We start from the raw sequence: 24,518 nt of genomic DNA, 5'->3' as shown, positions 1-24,518 counted from the left end.
TGACAGAAATGTTAAAAAGACTAAATGAATGTTCAGACAGAATGCTAACTTACTCCTCACTTACAAATGAGGTTACATATTACAGAACCATGCATGTGAGTACAGGACAAAACAGTGTTAAGCCATAGTCGCCAAAACCTTTCAGTTAGTCTACTGGCTGGAGACCACTGCACTGGGGACAAAAGTTTAAATTCATTTTACAGCTGTCATTGGGTCTACATTCTTTACAAATGTGTATCTAATATCAAAAACCTCAGACTGCCTTAAGGCAGGCTGCAAGTATAGCAAAGCTTCTCGAGAGGTGATTCATAATAGCAAATATGAGCTATGGGTGTGCTACATTCACACAAGAGACAAACGTGGGCATGTTCTACAACTTGGTGTGCTTTTTCTGCAAATTCTGAAACAAAAAGTGCTTCCGAAAAGACTGTTTATGTACATATTTGAAGTAACAAAACAGCAACATGGCTGGCAGACCCCTCTCCCAAACCAGCAACAAAGGAGTTTAAGTCTCAGTCATCTTGTGTATAAGTTGTTTCTATTAAAATAACCAAGTCTTTTTTTTTCTTTTTTCCTTTGTTTCCTTAAGATAGAAACACTATCCCTCTGTATGTTGAGAAAATAATTTTATAGTTCGAATCACTCCCCTCTAAAATTACCTTTCTTCACTAATATAAAAACAGGCACATTTTATTTACAATGACATGTGATTTTTTTCCAAAAATGAAAGGTAAAGGATGATTCAAATTTATCTCTTTTTTTCCAGTATATTAATTTTACTCCCATTAGAGCACTAAAATAATAGGATGAGCAAGAGTGTGGAGAGGTGAAAATAATCCGTCTATTGAAAGCTAGAAGTAATTTCTGCTCACAAGAGATAAAATGCAGAATACCCAACATTTGGTCCAAAGGAACAACAGTTCCAGTTTTAAATGTTCTAGAAGCAGCTTTAAACATGTCCATTTTTCTTTTATCTGTTTTCAAACCATCATTCTACTTCCCATCTCCTCACATAATATTTTTGTCTTGGTATATTTGTAATTTTATGAGAAACAGTTCTCTCTGTTAATCCATCTTATGCTGGTATGCTTAGTCCAGAAAATAATAAAGTTTGTAGACATTGTGTTTGTATATTAAAAATTAATTAAGCAACTTGGGCAACCTGAACAAGAGATTATAAATGTACAATTCTAGCATGTAACACAAGTGATTTGTCTGTGCAATTATAACATCTAAGGATAAGTAGGTGTCACAGCGTTAAGTAAATCAATATTTACCTTGTGTTTTCACTGGATCTGATATTTGGCTTGGATCACTAATTCCATATGCATTAGCTGCCCTCACAAGGAAAAGGTAAATTGCATTAGGTTTGAGTCCTTTAATGGCAAATGTTTCTGTTTTCACATTCTCTGCTACGGTCTGCCAGCTGCTACCAGATGCATGGCTAAGGATAGACACACAGGTTAGAACATGCGTATTTAAAGGAGAATCAAAAAAGAACAACTAGGAAGCATCTCCTTCACTCTACCTGAAGGCTTCTATAATATAAGATGTTGGAGTTGCTCCTGAATTCAAATTTGGTTGCCATGATAATGTGACTGTATTTCTGCTGACATCTGTAACTTCAGGTTTTGATGGGGCACTAGGGATTAAATTTGGGTCAGTGGGTCTTGGAGGCTGAACTGGAACTCCAAATTCTAAAAAGTGGGAAAAAGGCCAAAATAAAAGATGTTTACACATACACAGAAAATGCAGATAACATATTCATACACCTACTCAGAGAACAGGACATTTACTTCATCAATATCCCAGTAAGTAAACAACTGCATTTTAAGCTTTACTTTAAGGGAACTACACCATTTAATTTACCTTGAACTTCAATGTAAGCACTCCATGTTGCTTCACCACTGGGGGTTGATGCAATGCAGGTGTACCGACCAGTATCACCCAGCTGAGAAGGCAGACAAAAAATAAATATTTGGAAAAATCAAGAACTCACTGGGCTGGAAAAGCAATTACAGGTTTGTATATGATCCATGAATACGGATAACTGCATTAAAATTCACTAACCAGAAACTTCCCCTTAATTGAATATATTTTTATTGAATGTGAAGGAAAATATTACATCAATATAGAAAAAAGATTTTATATGATTGTTCTAATGGTATAATAAGAAATATTTAATTGCATTAGCATATATTATCATCAGTCTCAGGGACAATAATTCCTACGGTAAGGCATACAACTCTTCAAATTCAAAGCGTTAATATTTATTGCTAAAATATATCTTTATGTTTAATAAGTCATATAATAAGCCTGACAAAGTTTAACCAATGGCTATTCTTGCTATTTCATATTTTACTTATATATTTAACTATATGGATATATGAGAGCAACAGAAAAAGGATAGGCATCACAGAATTTTTTTCTTAAACTACTGACTTTTCCAGGTATTAAAACCTGTAACTTAAAGCAGTTTAAGAAGTACAAAGCCAAACTCGAGCTGGAATGAACACTCTCGCTCCCTTTTAAAAACTGAATGTCAGAAAGCAAACATAGCTCAAATGTTCAACTTTGAAATCAGCAGCAGGATAATAAACCCATCTACTTCTGCTCAACCTAATAACTATCTCCAAGTAACGTTTGATAAAGAAAGAATGTTGTTATCTTGCCCTGGCAATTGCAGGAACCAAGTCACAATAGTCACAAAGTAGCACAACATATTAACTGTTGTGGCACTTAAAGTGAACTGTGATGCTGATCCAATACTCCAAAGGAACCACACACACTAGGAAATAAAGCAACTGAAATTTATGTTTATTGATGTCAGGACTATTCTTTCATATGCCTCAGGAGCTCGTCTGATCTTGACCTAAAAAAAGAAGAAAAATCAAAACAATAAAGTCCTGAGACAGCAGGCATGGGATGTGATGCCCTGTGAAAGTAAATCCTTAAATGCTTCCTACAGACCTGTGGGCTTTCCATCATTGAGCATTCTGATTTGAATTGTACACTCGGTGTGTACATTGCTTTATGGCTTTTGTTTGCATGTATAGTTTTGCCATTGCAAAATGCTGAAACAAATACTTACAATAGAAGAACTATCTAAGTATACTGCACATAAAATGATATAGTTAAATATCTTAAAAGATGCCTTACGGAAGGACTGCATCGTACCACTACTTTGAAGATATTTATTCTCTCACAAATCCTCATTTACTTTCCTCGGTAGGTTCTTAGAAATCCTTTCTTCTCCTCCATACAACCTTAAATTACCTGCCATGGACTAAAGAATGAGTTAAATCATCTCAAACATATACAATGAAATATCTGAAAAAAATAAAACATCAAATTAAAAATATATTACTACTCTTCATTTAACACTTCATTAATTGCAAAGTTTGAAATTTCAATGCCAGTTGTTGGAGGCACAAACAAAGTGAAACAAAACAAGAAGCGCAAGGTGCTGCTCCAAGTTACCTTAGCGTATCGGATCTGCAGCACTCCATTCTCCAACTGTTTGATTCGAGAGTCTTGGGTTGAAACGAGGACTCCATCCTTTCTCCACAGAATTGTGGGCACTGGACTGCCTGTGGCCACACAGCTGAGGACTAAAGTGCCATCCACAGCTACAGTCTGATTCACAGGACCTTGTCGAATAACCGGGGGAGGCCGATCTGCAATCACTGCCAGAAGAAACAACAGGAAATAGATTTCTGCAACTGGAAGCAATTTTCTAATCATCCAAGCAACAGCAGTTGCTCTAGGCTTTGAAACAAACTAAAGATAATTAAACAAGTAATTAAAGTAGGAGACATGCATTATTCAAAATGCATTTATATGATGCACTAATTCAGAATACTAAAATGAGATACAATGTGCTACTTTCAAATGACCAACCACTCACTGAGCTGGCTGCATTGTCAAGAGGCCTATTTAAAGAGTTCAAGAATTAGGATTGTGGATGGTAAAGTAGATACAGAGTCGTGATCATGGAATACTGTACTTTTTAGACTCAAAAATATGAAAAAACACAACATAACAAAAAAACCATTTCTCTCAAGGAAACATGTGAGATAAATTTTAATAAATGAAGCAAAGCCAAATTGACATTTCATAACTGTTTTGTACAACAGAAAAAAAGAAACAAGGTACCATACCAGCATGTTTAACAATTTTGGATCCAAAAAAGTGCATTGGATTTTCATAATTTAATAAATCAGTATGATTGAGTTCCCTGTGTCTTTTTATCTTGTAATACTTTCTATTACAATATATACGGGAGAAAATTACCCAACTGTAATGAATTCAAAGAAACTGCAAAATTGCCCAAATACATTGTTGTTTGGCTGATCCAAAGAGACAAGTCAAAATGATGTTCTAACATGGCAAATACCATACTTCTCTACTGGGATTAATGGGATCGGGAACGTGCCTCTGCTAACTCCGTTACCTTAGATAATAGTTACAACGTACTATGGAAAATAACAACGAGAGGCAATTTTATTATGTGTAAATACAATTATCCCTATGATTACATGAAAAAAATCTAAAATCTAAAAACTTTATCTGACATGAAGTCTTTTTTAGGGGAAAACATAGAACAACTGTGTTGGAACTAGAATAAAGCCTACATTGAAGGGGTGTTCATTTTCATTTAAAAGTTTCTTATATCATGGCTCATATAATTGACAATAAAGACAGGCCAAACAAAATAAAGACCTAAAGTGTTTTCTCCATGCTTTGTCGGAAAATTCCCATCCCAACTTAGGCAATTTATATGAAACTCTCTATATTTTTTTTAATGACTTAAAAACTAAATTTCAGAAATTTTCTTGAAATATTCAACTTGAAAATTCTGGATGTTAATGAAAAATTTTTAAAAGACACAAATATACAAAGAAAGATTCTAAGTTGCCTGGTTAAAGAAAAGTGGTTGTCAGAGTAACTAAATTTTGGAGGCAATAATTTTCAAAGGTGGATCTGTCATGTTTGAAGCTTTATGCACCGAAGATTTTCACAAGCTGGAGTCACACTTTAATTTGCTCCTCATTTGTCATGCAATAAATATTAGTTTTGTGCATGCAAACTAAAAAAAAAAAAAAGAAAAGATAAACAGGAAAGCAATGGAGTGAAATCAGCAGCTGTGCATTTCCACTCTACTCTTCCAATTCTCTTCTATGTCTTGGTTACTAGGGTGAAATTTGCAATACCAAGGGGTGAATTAGAAGGCTAGAGTTTGAAACTTGGCAGGAGAAATATTCTTTATAACTGATTACAATTAAGTCCAGTAGAAGAACGGTTTAAATTTGGTAGTCTTATCATATTTAGAAACAATCCAGTATCTGGGAATATATTCAATGTTCTCCATCTTTATGGTCCTTTGATATTTGTATTTTATTTAGTGTCATCCACACCTCCCCATTCCATCCCAAACCAGTTATCGATGCCATTTTTTTGGTATAATTTACAATGTATACTTCACAAAAATAAAGCAATAAAAGAAAAGGATCAGCTCTAGCATCTGCCATGTGTCTTTGGGCAAGTTCCTTAAATTCTCTAAGCCTGTTTTGTATTGTTTGTAAATCCATCAACTAACCATAATAATATTTTTTTCTAAATAGCTCAGGGAGGGCTTTGTTATGCATATTGAAATGGAACAGATAAGGGAGTGCTTGGCTAACTGCAAAGGCTAGACATAGATATGTACTGTAGTGTCACTAGTGCCCTCTTTGGTAAAAACAACAACAACAACAAAAACTATTATGTAAATCAGAGAGGAACGATTTGGCCAGGCACTGGGGCTCACGCCTGTAATCTAGCACTTTGGGTGGCCAAGTACGGTGGATTGCTTAAGCCTAAGAGTTCAAAACCCGCCTGGGTAACATGGCAAAACCCCATCTCCACAAACAAAACAAAACAAACAAACAAACAAAATTAGCCAGCCATGGTGGTGTGCACCTGTAGTCCCAGCAACTTGAGAGACTGGGGTGAGAGGATCACCTGAGCCCAGGAGGCCAGGGTTGCAGTGGTGGGCTTTGATCAGTCCACTGCACTCCAGCCTGGGTGAGAGAGAGAGACCCTGCCTCAAAAAAAAAAAAAAAAAAAAAAAAAAAAACGAGAAATATTTAAGGGTTTATTAAAGCAATTGGATGTTTTCAGGTAGAGAAATGAAAGTTTTTGATGTCATCAAGTAGAATAAAATACTCATAAAATGTTTACACTTACAGACACCAAAGAATGTACTGAATTTATGAGTCAAACCTTAATTTAGAATGAGACAACCTCATATTCAGGTCTAGGATCTTCTGTTGGAATTATTAGAATGAATTATCCAGAAATAGGAAGTGTAAGAATCAGAAATGTTTAACAAAGTGAGTAAATGCACGGACTTTGGAGTGAGAAAATGTTAGCACCATACAACAGAAATGTTCCATATCTACTCTCTCCAATACAGTAGCCAACAGCTCCAAGTGACTACTCATCATGTAAGTGTAGCTAGAGTAATTGGGGAATTGGATACACAATTTTATTTAATTTTAAGTAATTTAAATTCAAATTTAAATAGCCCCATAGGGTAAGTAGCTACCTTAGTGGAGGGTGCAAACATGTCAGTTCTGCTACTTATCATTGTAATTTGGGAACACATCTTCACATTCACTGCCTCAGTTTCTTCATTGGTAAAATGAGATATGGTTAGATTTGAAATTGTTCATGTGTGAAGTTTCTAGTATAGTACCTGGCCCTACGTAAGCTTATCCTATAACTTGTTATTAGTCACTGTAGCTCATTATTGTCAGTACAAAAATAACAGTGGTGGAGGTAGTGATGGTATAGGCAGTGTAACAGGTATAACAGGTGCTGTAATATATATTACAACAGGGTTACACCACCTGTTATAAATATATATATATTACAGCAGGGTTACACCACCTGTTATAAATATATATATATATATACAAATATATAAATATATATAAAATATATATAAGAATATATATAAAATATATAAATGTATATAAAATATACAAATATATAAATATATATACAAATATATAAACATATATACAAATATGTAAAAATATATATACAAATATATATAAATATATATATAAATATACATATATTACAGCTAGTACATATATAATTAATATATATATATTACAGCAGGGTTATAAAAGTTTATAAAAGTTTAGCTATCTTTTCCCCACATTTAGTGAAAGACTTCAAAACCCCTCCAAAATAAGGGTATATAATCAGAATGTTGTAATTTGTCACCTCAAAAATAGCGATCATGAAGTCTATGTCAATATACATAAATATATTTATGAAATAATTTTAAGAGAAAAAGAACAGAATATACACACGTTGATTAGTTCATGTAAAAAAAGTCACATTTATACACCAATAAACATCGCAGATAAAGAGCATAATTATCATCCATTTACAAATTGTAAATATTGTATCTTGGAAATCTATAAATTTGGATAGAAAATATTATTATTCCATTTTAGAAATCAGGGAACTGAAACTCTAGAAGTTCAAGTGACTTGTTCAAATCAAGTAGTAACTGGCAAATCTCTTTTCTAAATAAAATATAACACTCTTTGCACTATGTATCTATAAATTTTGTGAGATGAATACGAATGATTTTAAATTTTATACATTACGTAGTAATCATTAACTTTGTTTTCTTACCTTCTAATATTATAGTAAAGAGAAGAAAGATGTTCAGTTAAATAGAAGACATGAATTTGTATGTTTCTGAGTCAAATGTTATTAGGGATAGGCCACAGCTACAGTCAACACAACATTTTAAAGGCAGCTGCTACTTCTGTGCTTCATGTTTTATTCTGCCTTTGTCTTTGTTCTGTTTGCAAACAGTAAAGAAGGTCAAGAAGCTAAAGACAAATAGTATCCCCAAAGTACTCTGCCTACTAGCCATCCTCTGGACTTGCTAATGTATAAATACTGGTATTTCCAGCACTCACAATAATTCTAGTTTTACCCATGAAGAATGAGACCACAATGTTAAATTGTTTTCACAATATCAATAAGCTCCAAAATAAAGCAAGCAAAACTTTAAAAACAGTGCCAAAACAGCAAACACAAAATCACCTTAAAACCCCCAGAGTTTGCAGGGCGAAACAGGACATTTAGTGTTGAACTGGCTAGTAGGGATGAATCCCAAATTCACAGATATTTAGAGATTTTGTTTTTGTTTTTTATAGTTTAATGAAAGGTCTAAGCGTGATCTAGTGTCACATATACAAGCAATTTGTGATAACGTCATGTCAGTTGGCACATGAAAACCTTTGCTTTAAATTATAATTATAAAAATTGGAGATACTTGAGACTACTTCAGCATAGGTTTCTAAAATCTTTTTTATGTATACCTATATATAAGTTGCTTTACAAAGTTGCAATTATTAATGTACGCATCATTTTATGTTTTAATGTCTCTATATATTGGTTATAGTAGTCATTACCGAATTCACTATATGGCTTTCACAATCACTATTTAATGGCTGTAAATGTACTTAAGACATTATAAAAATATTTAGGTCATCCTAGCTCATTGGAACCAGTACATGTATAATATGTATCATACACAGGGGTAAGAGTTTGAGCTTTTGAGAGACACAATCCTAGTGCTGAATTCTCACTTAACCAAAAGCTAGTTGTTTTTCCTTTTTTCTTTGTTTCATTCACTCATTAAAAAAAAAAAATCTATGGAGCATTTGCCACATGGGAGATCCTGGTTGGATACTAGCAAGCATTTAATTCGACTAGAGAGACATGGGTCCTGCCTTCATGGAACTTAATGTCTAATGAAGAACACAGGAAAATAAACAGAACACAAAAATGTATAGGATGCAATCTATGTATATACTGCAGGGGCTGGAGTATAGAACCTGTATTTGAAGAGTTAGGGAATGCTTCTTGAAGGAAATGAAGCTTCACGTTGGTGGAAACAACGTGCAGAAGACAAGACGGAGAAGCGGCCAGGCGCGGTGGCTCAGGCCTGTAATCCCAGCACTTTGGGAGGCCGAGGCAGGCGGATCACGAGGTCAGGATATAGAGACCATCCTGGCTAACATGGTGAAACCCCATCTCTACTAAAAATACAAAAAATTAGCCGGGCGTGGTGGCGGGCGCCTGTAGTCCCAGCTACTCGGGAAGTTGAGGCAGGAGAATGGCGGGAACCCGGGAGGCGGAGCTTGCAGTGAGCCCAGATTGCACCACTGCACTCCAGCCACATATATCAAAATATATACACATATATATTTTGATATGACTGTGTGTATATATGTATATGTATATATACGACTGTGTGTATATATGTGTATATATGATATATATAGTGTGTGTGTATATATGTGTACACACATCAAAAAATATATATTTGTGTGTGTATATATATTTGATATATAATATATATTTTGATATGACTGTGTGTATATACACACAGTCATATCAAAAAATATATATATACACAGTCACATCAAAAATCGCATATATTATATATAATATATAGGAATAAAATTATAATAATATAATTTTATTGTTGAATTGTATGAGGCAAGTGCTTGAATGTACCATTGACTTTTTTATATTAACCTTGTGTCCAGCAACTTTGCTAAATTCACTCATTTTTAATAGTTTGTAGGTAGACTATTTTGAAATTTTTATGTACAAAATGTGTCAGCTGCACATAAAAACACTTTTATGTCTTTCTTTCAATATTTATACATTTTATTTCTTTTACTTGCCCTACATTGCCTGTGACCTCCAATACAGTGAGCAGAATTGGCAATAATGGACATACTTTTCTTGATCCTAACTTCAGGGGGAAATAATTTAATATTTTAACACCAGATACAATGTTGGCTAGGACTTTTGTAGATATATACACACACACACCGTCACATCAAAATCATGAAACACCTTAGGTAAAAATGTACCGAAATATGTGCAAAGCCTTTACTTTTGAAACTACAAACTATTGCTGAGAGAAATTAAAGACCTAAAGAATTGAGAGATACATGTGTGATATATACTGTTTCCCTGAATTGACTCAGATTAAGATGTTAATTCTTAAGTTATTCAACAATTTAAATAAAATCAAAATTAAATATTCAGATTTTTTGTTTGTTTAGGGAGTGGGTGTGTACATATGAAATTTTCACAAGTTTATTTTAAAATTTGTAAGAAAATGTTGATGATCTTCAATAGCAAACCCAAAACAAGAAAACAAAGGTGGAGACTTATACCACCAGTTTTTAAGACTTAGTATAAAGCTACAATAATTAACACACATGGGCCGGGTGTGGTGGCTCATATCTATAATCCTAGCATTTTGGGTGGCATAAAATAGAATAAATAGACCAGAAATAGGCCCACAAATCTATGTTTATTGGAATTGTGATAAGATGCCACTGCAATTCAGTGGAGAAAGGATAATCTTTCCAATAAATTATGCTGGAATTATTAGTTTTCATATGGGGGAAATGAAAATAATTTTGACTTTGAACTCATACCATATACAAAAATTAACTCAAAATAGATAAAAAAAATTTGCATGTCAAAGGTGTAAATAATAAAGCTTCTAGAAGAAGACATAGAAGAATATTTTCATGGCCTCAAGGTAGGACAGAAGAGTAAAAGCACTAATCATAAAAAAAAAATTGGTTTTCAGCAAAATTAATTACTTAATCCCTAAAACCATCATTAAGAGAATGACCAGGAAGAAATATTTCCAATATATATATCTGATGAAGACTTGTATTTCAAATACACGGGAAAACAAAAAGAAATTAGTACGTATGTCCACTAAAGGCAAACCAAGATAACTGAGTGCACCTGCCCAAAAATGGACATGTACAGGAATAATGCGCTTTATTAATAAAAACCCTAAGCTGAAAATACTCCATCAATACGAGAGTACATAAATAAATTGTGGTCTATTTATGTGATGGAATACTACACAGCAACAAAAAAGAACATAAGTGTATTTTACTGACATAATTTTGAGGCAAAAATATACACAAAAGTATATCTACTGTATGATTTCATTTAGCTGGATTTTAAGAATAGATAAAAGGAATCAATGAAGACAAGAGTCAGAAAAGTTATTATCTCTGCCAGCGAGAGGCTTGTTGATGAGGAAAGAGTCAATGGAAGCCTTCTACGGTCTTGGAAATGTTCCATGTCTTGATCGGAGTGGTCATTACATGAATAAATTCATCAAGCTGCATTAGTTTACTTGCTTCATGGCATCAGTATTACACTTCAGTTGGCGTAATCGGGAAAATAAGAGTGGTCTAGAGAAAAAGTATTCTAGCAACAGTAAGAAAATGTAATTTGGGGAGAAGACCAAAAACAGGATGGAATTAGTAGGCTGTTACAATTTCACACTACAGATGACTAGCTCTGGGAGGTGATGAAGACAACTCGACAGGTTAAAAAGATTATTGAACAGATACAGAGATAAGGAAGGATGAGGAGTCAAAGATGACTCCACAGATTCTAATTTAGAAAGCAACTGCTATTATATTGATTATTTGAGTCATTATCAGAAGTTTCAAAAAGTCAACAATACTGAATATATAGAGTAAGCATCTTTTATTCCCGCTTCTCTTCTTTTATTCGTGTTCCATTTTCTTCCCTGAGAGACAGGATGTTTCTTTCTTTAAATGCTCTTTCATCTACTTTTTGGAATTGACAGTGAAAATATTATTCCAATCACTACAATAAATTTAGCTTCAGAAGTAACAAATCCTTTGCACTGTCACGGCTTTGGTTCTATTTTTAATTTGAAAAATTCCTGTAACACTTTCTTGATTGCACACACATATACTATACATTTATATATATATTTATATGTATATACATGAAATAAGATATGAAAGAAAAAATACATATAAATATAGAGAATAAAACATATTTATATGTGTTTTTTTCTTTTTCTTTCATCTTCTTCTCAAATTATCACTACTGTCCATCTTACAGTTTGGAGATTTTGTGTCTTTACAATAGGTTGGGCGCTAATTGAGCATGTTTAGGGGAGTTGACAGAATAAAATGACATTGAAGAAAACTTGTTCATTATCATAAGTTGTGAGCTGTTAGATTTAGGCTTATGACCTAAAGATTTATCTTATGTCCTAAATTATAGAGGAAAGAGAAGAGATGGCAATTTACACTAAGATATTATAAAATACTTTTTGTTTTCCAAAACATAGATACATTCCTATGTGAAGCCATTTAGTATAAACTTCTCCATAGATAATTGCTATGCTTTTATGACTCTGACTGAATGCTACAAATTTATAATACATTTAGGTTAAAATAAGAATAATTTTGAATTTGTTGTATCAACACCCTCTTAGATTTTACACTAAAATAGCCATAAAAAGGTATAGAGTTGGAAATAAATATATCTACTGGCACCCTCTTTGGATCCTAAGTCAAACTTGGACATTTTGAAATAAAATGTTTTCCACTTTACCGTCTGTAACTTCCAAATATGCCTTTGTGATGATGCTCCCAGCAACATTTAGAGTCTGGCAGATGTAATAACCAACGTCAGATCGCTGGACATTTGTAATTGTGAGGTCACCAGTCTGGGAGACGGAAAATCGGCTGGATGACTGTGGTGGTTGATATGAGAAAAGTAGATTCTAGAACCCAGAAATCGGGATGGAGGAAAATAAAAATAGGTTGTTAGGTTCCAATATTTTGGCACTTATACATTTACATGTAAAAACATACATATAAAAGTATTCATACACATATGCATATTTGTCTATATACACATGCAAAAAGGAGCTAAATATTCTTCCATCACATGCCCACATACATACATGTCCATGCACGCACGTAAATATCTACATATGTACACATATACACATACAAGTTTTAATAATCTAACCTCAAACAGGGTCATTTGAAAATTTAAGTAACTCTCAAGATTGATACATATTTTTCTATCTGTTTTTAAGCAATATTAGATATATAAGAATATTAAGTATCTGGCCGGGCATGGTGGCTCACGCCTGTAATCCCAGCGCTTTGGGAGCCGAGGCAGGCGGATCACAAGGTCAGGAGATCGAGACCATCCTGGCTAACATGGTGAAACCCCGTCTCTACTAAAAATACAAAAAATTAGCCGGGCGTGGTGGCGGGCGCCTGTAGTCCCAGCTACTCGGACGCTGAGGCAGGAGAATGGTGTGAACCTGAGAGATGAAGCTTGCAGTGGGCCGAGTTCATGCCACTGCACTCCAGCCTGGGCGACAGAGCGAGACTCTGTCTCAAAAAAAAAAAAAAAAAAAATTAACTATCATTATGGTGAAAAATGTTGACATATTTAGCAAAACGAAGACAAAGTCTTGCTTCACCTTATATGACTACCAGGATTATTAATATTAAGACCTTTAATATATTAAAGAATTAAAATGTAAAAGAATTCTGACGAATTAAATTCAAGGATACCATTCTGGCACCACAGTAAGCATCTCTGCTAGCTATCCGTCATAAAAGTTCAGTAACCTACGTCAAACTTTTAACACATGTCTTGTTTCTCTTGTTAATTGGTGAGAATATCTGTTACATAGTTTCTAAAATTCATATGTTGCATTTAATTAAAAGATCATGCTTCTTAGTGTTAGTGTATATGTCACACAAAAAAATAGATCATGTTATTGAATTTCATGAAATAAAAAATAGTAACATTTTCCCCACCACAACAAAATTGATTCTTTTAAAAAGTTTTGGTGCCTTTTAATATACATTCTTTTATAAAGGTTTAACTACTATTCCATGGATATATGTCCAATGACAACATTTTAGGGAAAAATGAGTTGTATTATTGAACAAAACCAAAATTATTTGGAAATTTGATATAATGTTTAAATAACTTAAATGAATCATCAAAGTATCACTCTTTTAAGAAGAGGTTCCAGTGGATTTACTATTACTGCTACAAAGATTTCCTTCTAAAATGCACTTAAAATTCCTCCTGCTCCATTGAAATACTTCATTCTTTCTCGTCTGTAATTTGCTGTCAGCAAATTTAGTTCTTTGAGGCCAAATGGAATGTGTTAGAACCTACCAAGATACTAGAATTCAAATAAGGGCCTAATACCATCATCAAATCAGTATTTGGCTACTAAAGTGAAAGAAAAGGTGAAGTTGATAGCATTCCCTACCAAATACTAAACGCAGTCAGTAAATGGCCTATTTTTTATAAGAGCACATTAGAAGCAAGACCATGAAACAAACACCCAGGATTGATTTTAGCAAAATAAAAGAAGGTCAGGAATAAGTGTTAAAAATGGATGAGAATTGTTTATTTACACATATCCGAAACAAGTAAGGGAAACGTTCTGTTTTATATACTTATTTTCTGAGACAGGGTCTCACTCTTTCACCCAGGCTGGAGTGCAGTGACGCAATCAGAGCTCGGCAGTCTCTACCTCGTGGACTCAAGTGATCCTCCCGCCCCAGCCTCCAGAGTAGCTGGACTAGAAACATTCACCACCATGCCCCACTAATTGTTTTTAATGTTTTGTAGAGATGAGGTCTCACTGTGTTGCCCAGGCTAGTCTCAAACTCCTGAGGTCAAGTGATCCTCCTGCCTGAGCCTCCCAAAGTGCTGAGATTACAAGCATGAGTCACTGTGCCCAGCCACGTTTTTGCTTTATTGAAGAAGGCAAATCATTAAGAGATGAGACAAAAAGATATTTTAAATGCTTCTAAGATTTCCTGTTTATTAAACTGAAGTCCAATAATGAACAGAGTTCAAGAGTATAAATCTCTGTATTTCAGTTTCCATATATATAAAAAATTGAAGTTCATAAAATAGAACTGGATTTTATAGCAAATGTTGACGGCATATGATAGTTTTCAACATATTTGAATATAACAAACTGTATTTAATGCAACATCTCTGTTAAAGAGAATTTCATATAGGTTCATGATTGAGAAGGCAATTTAGACTCCTGAAGCTTTCAGAGCAATCACTGAATAATTCTCATCTGTTTTAAATGTACATAAATCTCTTTTAATATATAATTCCAGACACCAGAATAATACAAATAATAATTAAACAATGTTGAGAAGATAGTGTTTTTCTTTTTAATGTGGCTGAGCTAGAAATAAAGGTTAACTTTATATACTACCTTGTGTACCAAAACTAGGTGGAGAAAAATGCTTTCAGAATTCAAGCAGTGAAGACAATTTTGTCTCCCTTCTCATTGCTAAAATGTTCTGGGCACTCAGAGACTTGCCAGTTCTCTTAATGTGACAGCTGCATGACTAAGTAATAAGTTGGTTTTTCTTCTCATATATCTTGGCAACCATCTTTGCTGATTTTAAAAAAAATTAGAAAAAGGTGGTACCTGACTCCCTTCTCTCCTCCAAAAAATAGCTGGTTGAGGATTTCCGGTTGCTTCACACTGAAAAGTTACAGTCCGTCCCAAGGCAACAACCTGGTCACGGGGTTTCACAACAAAATGTGGCGGTTCTGAAGGAGGTGAAACAAATTACACTAAATTAAAAATTAAAAGCATGTAGTTATTGTCCTAATTGAGACAATCACTTATATTCTAAGTGCTGCTGTTATTTCATACAACATGTTATGTAAAACAGTCATGATATATCAATTCTTGTCCTTAATTTGAAACTAAAATGTTAAGTTTATAGTTAGAAAATGGAGTTGTTATATGAAGTTTTTTATTACCTGACCTTCTAAGATTAATCTACATATTGAAAGGAATTCTAAAGCTACAATCGGACCCTATATATTCTAAGTATACCTGAATTTTTTATGAATAAATATTATCTTTTCTCCTTTAGATCTGCTTAAAGGTGAATGAGCTTTAATCATACACACAAGGATCTCCTGATGCAGGCAGGTCTTAAAATTACTTTAACTCAAAATCTCCTGAAATGCTACCATGCAAATTATAACCATTTAAAATCTTCAGTCCAATTATTTGAATAGAAATGAATTTAAAGCAATAGTGGAATCAAATGCCTCTTTCATTTACATAGGCAAGGGCATGTTTAAACAGAATATATATGCAAATGAGGGAAAATTTGAAACATCTGCTCATCCTGACATTCTAAATACTGCCAGCTTTGTCCAAACTGTTTGATTTATACCGATTTAAATGGCTACTTCATCCAGCAGTAAATAGTGTCAGAAAATTGTGTCAATTACATTGAATACAATGGTAGCTGAAAACATTAGGTGTGCTGATGGAGTCACTTCTGGGAAAAAAAAAAGTATTTGTTTTTGGGCTGAGCTTTGTGCTTGGAAAAATGTGCACAGAATGTAAGTCTTTTTACCTACTGTTTACACTTTTCAAATTCATTTCGTATCAGCTGTCTGAAACACCTAATTATTCTCCTCTCTTGTCTCAGTTTAAATTGAAGCGAATGAATGCTTCAAGCGACATTTAATAGTTTCTACAGGACAGGGTTTGTCTACTTTTTAAGACTTTTCCATTGTTTCTAACCTCCTCTCTTTTTTTTAAATTTTATTATTATTATGCTTTAAGTTTTAGGGTACATGTGCACAACGTGCAGGTTTGTTACATATGTATACATGTGCCATGTTGGTGTGCTGCACCCATTAACTCGTCATTTAGCATTAGGTATATCTCCTAATGCTCTCCCTCCCCCACCCCACAACAGGCCCCGGTGTGTGATGTTCCCCTTCCTGGGTCCATGAGTTCTCATTGTTCAATTCCCACCTATGAGTGAGAACATGCGGTGTTTGGTTTTTTGTCCTTGCGATAGTTTGCTGAGAATGATGGTTTCCAGTTTCATCCATGTCCCTACAAAGGACGTGAACTCATCACTTTTTATGGCTGCATAGTATTCCATGGTGTGTATGTGCCACATTTTCTTAATCCAGTCTATCGCTGTTGGACATTTGGGTTGGTTCCAAGTTTTTGCTATTGCGAATAGTGCCACTATAAACATATGTGTGCATGTGTCTTTATATTTCTAACCTTCTCTTTAAAAGTATGTTGAGTTACTTAAATCAATCACTTAGGGAAACTCCTTAATGTGAAGATGAATCAAATTATATTCAGATTATGTTCACAAATGTCATCAGTCTGCTCACAAGAGTATAATTTCTTTGTTAATGAAGGTCAGTATTTGAAAAGATACTTTTCTTTGACTTAATATTTCTTGGTCTGTTGCATCTGATATACATATATATGTAAAATATATTTTAATATATATAAAATACATAAAGTTATAGATTTTATAAATTTATAAATGTTAATAAAATAGCTGAAATGTCCCTAAATCTGGGTATTTGAATTTATAGGTCATAAAGAAATATTAAAAGCTACTTAATATGCATATTAAAAACATGTATATATTTCAAATATAAAGCCCCTTTAAAAAACACAAGTACATGTAAAACGACTTGATGATTGCATGGTGGCAAAATTGAAGAAAGTAATTAGAACTCCTAGCTTCTAAATTAGTGTTCCTTTTTCTATACTCTTTTTTTTTAAAATTGAGGTTTAGTAGAAATTATAACATTTGACTAGAAAATTATAGGAGACTCGAAAAATCAGGTCGAAGGCTTTCAAATGTCCTCTAACTTCTAGGGAAGAAAATACAAAATTAGGAAATATAGTTTAAGTTCAATTTGGTTAACACTGAAGTTCTAGCTTATAATTTTTTTAAAACTGTGATTGTAATTGAATGGCTTACTCATGAATTTAGCAAACACTATCATTACCCAGGTATAATAATAGGCAAGTGCATCATTGCTTGGGGATTTTCCTCCAGTACAAATCCATACAGGAGCATTCTATTCCTTAATTAAGGGCTGGAATAATTGATATCAAAATCAGACCAAGAAATTGAAAGAATTGACTGGATAATAAACTAAATTCAGACTGGGGTTTGGTTTGCTTCAGTGAAAGAAATCCAAGTGATTAATAAGATGAGTGGGAGAATATGACTTTCCAAAATGCAGGGAATTTGAGTAGGAAAATATAAATGTTCAAACCACTTAGTTAAGTAAAAAACTTCGGGTGGTCTCTTTCCTAAATCTCAGAAGCATGTTTAAGAATGTGTGCCAGAATCTACGTTTCTTTTATAAAATGCCAGTTCTCCTCAAACCTCAAAGACTTATTTGAGAACAAGGAATACAAACCCTTATGCTAAGTACATTCATCCTGAAGCAATCCTTCCACACAGGATATTTGCCTGGAAACAAATTTACTGTATTTTGTAGGCATATTCTGAAGCCAACATCAACAGTGACATCAGCCACAAGACATGTCTTAGAAACATAACTTTTAAAAACCCTCTTCTATATGTGTGTTAAATATCAGTTGCAGTAGACATATCTCTAAGAAAAAAAATTTAATGGCCTAAATATGCTTCTATCTACCAATCTGTCATTGTTATCTATCAATTTAGATTGAGAAGGCCATTCATTAAATGTGTCCACTTGATGTTTACGATGAAATTTTGGAATGTTTTTTGAAAGCTACAATTTTTAATTTAAACTTGCTGTAATCAAAAATACGTGATCATGTTACCAAGATCATTTATGTTCAGGGGTGAAAATTTGGAAGATTAGACAAAAGGGAAGAAAAGACAAGCTACTCATAATTCTGCCATAGAAATTGGGTCATACTATAAAAAAATCATTTTAAGGACTGTTTAATAAACAATAAGCAAATTACCTTTAATTACTGAACCAATCTCAATTGTTTTAAATTTAGACTATTTCTAATTTTCACTGTTAAAAATAATGGTAATGTTAACATCCACCTGACAAGTATAATCAAAATTATTTGCTAGCTGTAGAGTTACAGGGTCTGAAAATCTGCAAAGATCCAGAGTGTATTAATAAGTATAGCTAAACCATGCTCAGGAATGCTTTCGATCAACTGATACTTTCATTAACAGCATACAAATAGCTTTTGCTCCCAAACCTCACAAACATTGAAAATTAACATCTTTGCCAAACTAACAACGGGTTCTCCTCTTAATTAACAATTTTCAATTCCAAACGTGAAACATTTTTCTTCACACTATCTCGTCGTTGAAATCTAATTTGTTGTGGATATTGTGCACATGAACTCAGACTTTCTGACTTCTAAGAACTGTTGATAGGCTACAGTTTTAGCCCTTTCTCCTATATGTTGCAAATATATTTTTCCACTTCATTAATAGTCTTTCTAGTCTAGGCATTTTTGTTGTTGTATCAATAAAATTATATAATACGGATTATATAATACATAATAAATTATATAAGTATTCAACTCAGTTATCATCCTGTGCTTTTATATCTTCATTATGTTACATTTATATTTCATTCTCTACATGTATTTTTGTAAGGTATCCTATAGAAACCTATTTTTTCAAATAGCCAGATATTACATTATTATTGAACAATCCATCCTGTCAGTATTAATATGAAAAGTCGCTTTTATAATATTATTGTAACTTTTTGTTTTTTTCTTTTTCTGAGGCAGGGTCTGGTCTCACTCTGTCGCCCAGGCTGGAGTGCAGTGGCACAATCATGGCTCACTGCAACCTCTGCCTCCCAGGTTCAAGCGATTCTCCTGCCTCAGCCTCCCGAGTAGCTGGGATTACAGGCATGCACCACCACACCTGGCTAATTTTTGTATTTTTTGGTAGAGATGGGGTTTTGCCATGTTGCCCAGGCTGCTCTTGGCCTCAAATGATTCACCCACCTTGGCCTCCCAAAGTGCTGGGATTATAGGTGTGAGCCACCATGCCAGACCTATTGTAACTTTTTAACTTAAAAATAGTGAGAGAGATTCTTTTAGGGTCAAAGTTATTCTCTGGCATACCCTTTTGCATATTCATGTAAAATTATCTAAAAATTGCTTTCTAGTGACCTTATGAGATGATTGGACCTTCCTCCAAGGTAAGCACTTAGAAACTCGATGGCTCATTTATTTGTGTGGGGACAAATGTTTATCAAAGTACACTTTGATAAACTTTGGACACATCCTGGGATTATTTCCTACACAAAATAAAATGAATCTGACACACAGAAATGAAAATGAGTGCACACAGTCCTAAGGGCAAGGCTATTATTCACCAACAGGACTTTTAATGACTGTTATAGTACAATAGTTATAAAAACTCAGAGAGGCATACATGAATTCACAAATATATTTTGAACCAAAAGAACCAAAATCATTCTCTGCATGTATTTTTGTTTAATCTTACGATATATATATATATTGGAACAGTACTTAACCAAGATACAATCCTATCACTTATTTCAGGAGAGAAGGAACAAAAGGATGCAGATCACACATCATTTAATTTCATAAGATATAAAGTTAGCAACCCCGTTACCTTTACTCTTTTCACAGTTACCCATACTTCCTGCAGACTTTATTCTGTGCAGTCTGTCTTTGTGGCCAATGACAAGTGAAACATGAAGGCTGATTGGTTGAAGGACATGGAAGGGTATGGATGGAAAGGGGAAGAGAAGTTCCAGTCACAGTGACACGGTGATGAGAAGATGGCCAATAAAATGTCAACTTACCAGACCCAACTAAAACAAAACAAAAAAAGAAAACATGGAATAAATAAAAATAAGGAAACATAAAATGAAACAGAAAAGTAATAAGATTTGACTTAACAACGATTCTTCTTTTAAGATAAAGAACATGTTAATATTTGAATATATGGCTCACACTGTCCATGGATGAATATTTGTTAGCATTTTAGCTATAATCACGATTAATTTAAGAAAAATAGAAATGAAGCTTAACTTCTCTACTATGATTAAAAATGGCAGAGCTACAATGAATGAGAGCTATAAAATTATAAAACATTTTAAAATAACTTTACATTTTGCTCCAGATGACAGGTTAGAGAACTAATATGTAATGGGTTTAAAAACATTATAAATATTAGCTGCTAAAACTACACAGAAATCAAAAATCGAGTATTTTAGAAAAAAGAACATTAAATCCCACAACTCCATCATCAGTTCAATTTTTAAAAGGTGTATACTGCCAATAATATTCTATGAAACTGAAATCCATGCTTCTCATACGCAAATAGGCATGAGTCACCCTGGGAGCTGGTTAAAATACAGATTATGATTCTACAGGTTAGCGGTGTGACCGGAGATTTTGCATTTCTAAAAAGCATCCAAGTTTTACTGGCCCATGACCATAAATTGAATAGAAAGCCTATAAAAAGGTGTTGCATTTAAATTCTTGCATATTTTTAATTGAGATGCTGCATAGAAAAAAGTGAATAAATCAGAGAACTAAGAAAACTTTATAATCTTATCTATATAAATCAAAATTACATTTTCTGTTTTCAATGTTGAAACATTAGGCATCTTAATAGAGAAAGCTCAAATAATATATATTTAAAATACTGGAAATGGTTATTTTGTTTCTCTCTATTTTATAAGCAAATACAATTACCGTCAAATGCAGAACTTTTTAATAATAGCCCCAGTAGAAACCTACAATATATTTTACTCAAATAAATAACTTCCATAGCTTTCAGCAAATCAAAATTAATTAGACCTGATACACATTCCTATAGTTTAAATAAATGCTAAAGAATGTTGTTGTTAAGTGGTAGAGTTATAAAGCAAAGAAAAAATTTCTCTTGCATACTTTTGTCCCACATGCAAAATTCAAAGGCAATTTAGAAACGTTTTTAATTCACACATTCCCTTCAACAGGAGTGAAATAATGTCTTTATTTTTCATTACAGAGAAAACAAAACTAAGCATAGTTTTTCACTCACTCAAGTTAGAAAAGTTAAAAAGAAACTTTCTCATTTACACAGGCTGTATGTTTATTATAGCATCACCAGTTATGCTACCCAGACTCAAAAACACCGAATGGATAGAACGTGGTTACATTTCTTGACACCTTACAGATGATGCCTTTTAAATGACAGTAGGAAGTATTTAGGCACTACCAAAGAGAGGACATGACAAGCTGTAACAACAGAATTTTGCTTTGAGATAACAAAAAGTTATAGGATTATCGTTTGGATTAATCTGTGAAAATAAATTTGATCCCATTAGACTGAAGCAGTTAAAATAAACCCTTATTTAAAGTCAGAAAAGTAGAGAAATGATTCCTAAATATTTTCACATATTTTCAGTAATTTAAAATTCCTAAAACATTTCAAAAATATATCCTAAAAACAAAAAAAAATTGGAAAGCACCTAATTTAAACATTTTAAAGCACCTTTTTCTTGCTTATAGTTTTTACTAGCCATCAACCCATAGGAGTAGAATCCTTTTATTAATTAAAATCCAGTGGGTTTAAGAACTTTCGGCTGGGGTGGGGGGAGGGGGGAGGACTAGCATTAGGAGATATACCTAATGTAAATGACGAGTTAATGGGTGTAGCACACCATCATGGCACATGTATACATATGTAACAAACCTGCATGTTGTGCACAAGTACCCTAGAACTTAAAGTATAATAATAAAGAAAAAGAACTTTAGGCTAATGCATTTGCATATCACATCAGTGACAGATGATAATTGAAAAATATTTTAGGCTGGGTGAGGTGGCTCACGCCTGTAATCCCAGCACTTTGGGAGGCCGAGGCAGGCGGATCATGAAGTCAGGAGATCGAGACCATCCTGGCTAACACAGTGAAACCCTGTCTCTACTAAAATTACCAAAGTTACCCAGGTGTGGTGGCATGCACCTGTAGTCCCAGCTACTTGGGAGGCTGAGGCAGGGGAATTGTTTGAACCCGGGAGGCAGAGGTTGCAGTGAGCCAAAATTGCACCACTGCAGTCCAGCCTGGGCAACAGAGCAAGACTCTGTCTCAAAAAAAAAAAAAAGAAAAGAAAAAAGAAAAATATTTTATAGCCTATTAAGGATCTTAAAAGTTATCTAAGAACATCATCTAACATAGAAGCTTCTAAAACATCAGAGGTTTTGGAGAGGAGTCTATCTTGAATGGTCATTTAAGCTTTTAACAACTCTGATTATCAAGAAATGAATCCTCTTATCTAAAGGAAAGCCTGTCTGTTCAGAATTTCACCCCCCTTTCATTTGTTCTACTTTCAGTAAACAAATAGAAGTCATTAATATGGACTATATAAAATCCTTTCACTCACTTGAAAAAAATTACCATCCCTAACTTTCTCTGCTAAAGAATAAATTATAGGAATTTATTTAAGTTTTCCTCATATTTCTCCTTTCTCTACATTTCTCCAAAGGTCAGGTAAAAGGATTTCCTTTCCATACAGAGAATATGGTCCTTTCTATGAAACAGGCAGATTTTAATTATTGTCCTGTTGGGCATGGCAGAAAGAATCAGGAAAAAAAGCAGAGTAACTTGGAACCTGTTCATTCATTATCTTCTAACGTTCGACATTTATGGGAGGCTGCACTCCTACGCTTCTCACAGCCCTTCTCAACTTCATTCCTTTCTGCTTTTAAGGTTGGAAGCACCTGTATCCCAAGTCCCTTTTCCTGCTAAGAGAGGGGAAAAGCCTGTCTGTTTCTGTCTCTAATAAAACTCTAAAATGTTGGCACTGGACGCGACCTTAGAACTTATCAGTCTAAACTTCTTTTGCGTAAGAAAACAGAAAACCTAAATTGTTAAAGAACTTTCTCAAGGTCACAGGCGGTTCACCATAGACTGGCTTCTAGGCCTCCTGACAATATCCAACTCTCTGTACAAATTTTCCTGCTGGTTAATCAGTTAGTGGTGAAGAATATTCAATAGGATACAAAATACATTTGATTTTACATTTAAACTGCCACAAATAGTTGTTTAACCTAAAATCATTACTACCAAAATCATTACTACATGCATATATATATAAACTGGTTTTAAAGAATTCATGATGTTAAAAATATTTTAAGAATATTTAGTTATGTTTAAAAAAGACCTGGAAACTAACAGGTGATAACACGGACTTAATGCTGCTTGAAACATTTATTTTTGCAATTAAAAAGTACTGCAATCATTTTTAAGGGTAAAACAATTTTAATTATTTCATCACTTGAAATCTTTATATGTTGAACAAAATATCCATCTTTTTTGAAACATCAGAACAGTATATTTTGACAAGAACCCCCCTGTCTCTCTCTGTCACACACACACACACACACACACACACACACACACACACAGCCACTACCATTTAGAATAAAAGATTTTCTTCCTTTTTGAATGTGGTATCATAGTGTTCAAAATTATTTATTTGTTTTGAAATCTTTTGTATACTAAGAATATACATTGCTCAGACAGTAATCTTTAGGTATAAATAAGACAAGAAGAGAGAGAGGAAGTAAAAGAAAGGAAGGAAGGAAGGAAAGAGGGAGGGAGGGAGGGAAGGAGGAAGAAGATTCCTCTTTTATATTCTATCTGCTTGTCACATTCAGGAGACATGTGTATGAGTCAGAAAGATGATAAATGTTTGGAAAAACATTAGACAGAGGTTGGAGGAAAAGACGTTTTTCATCTAAAGAAAATAAGTT

The 24,518-nt window shown here is 33.7% G+C and overlaps 1 protein-coding gene across 7 annotated transcripts in view; it reads right to left on the bottom strand.

Moving 5' to 3' along the window:
* The window catches only part of ROBO1 (roundabout guidance receptor 1), a 1,209,916-nt gene that overhangs the window by 78,514 nt on the left and 1,106,884 nt on the right, over positions 1-24,518 (bottom strand). For 4 of the 7 annotated variants that reach the window (XM_055259184.2, XM_063630535.1, XM_063630534.1 and 1 more), the window contains 6 exons: positions 15,401-15,525; positions 12,511-12,682; positions 3,481-3,686; positions 1,870-1,951; positions 1,529-1,697; positions 1,278-1,444 (listed from right to left, as the gene is read on the bottom strand). In XM_055259184.2, the coding sequence (XP_055115159.2) occupies positions 1,278-1,444; positions 1,529-1,697; positions 1,870-1,951; positions 3,481-3,686; positions 12,511-12,682; positions 15,401-15,525 (921 nt within the window). Of the gene's footprint in view, positions 1-1,277; positions 1,445-1,528; positions 1,698-1,869; positions 1,952-3,480; positions 3,687-12,510; positions 12,683-15,400; positions 15,526-20,574; positions 20,584-24,518 lie in introns of all 7 variants that reach the window. The other 3 variants (XM_055259183.2, XM_055259187.2, XM_055259188.2) reach the window with 1 other exon arrangement.

The sequence above is a fragment of the Symphalangus syndactylus genome, chromosome 21, assembly GCF_028878055.3.
Source record: "Symphalangus syndactylus isolate Jambi chromosome 21, NHGRI_mSymSyn1-v2.1_pri, whole genome shotgun sequence".
NCBI lineage: Eukaryota > Metazoa > Chordata > Mammalia > Primates > Hylobatidae > Symphalangus > Symphalangus syndactylus.
The sequence above is the reverse complement of the archived record's forward strand: the minus strand, read 5'-3'. Positions and strand labels throughout refer to the sequence as shown.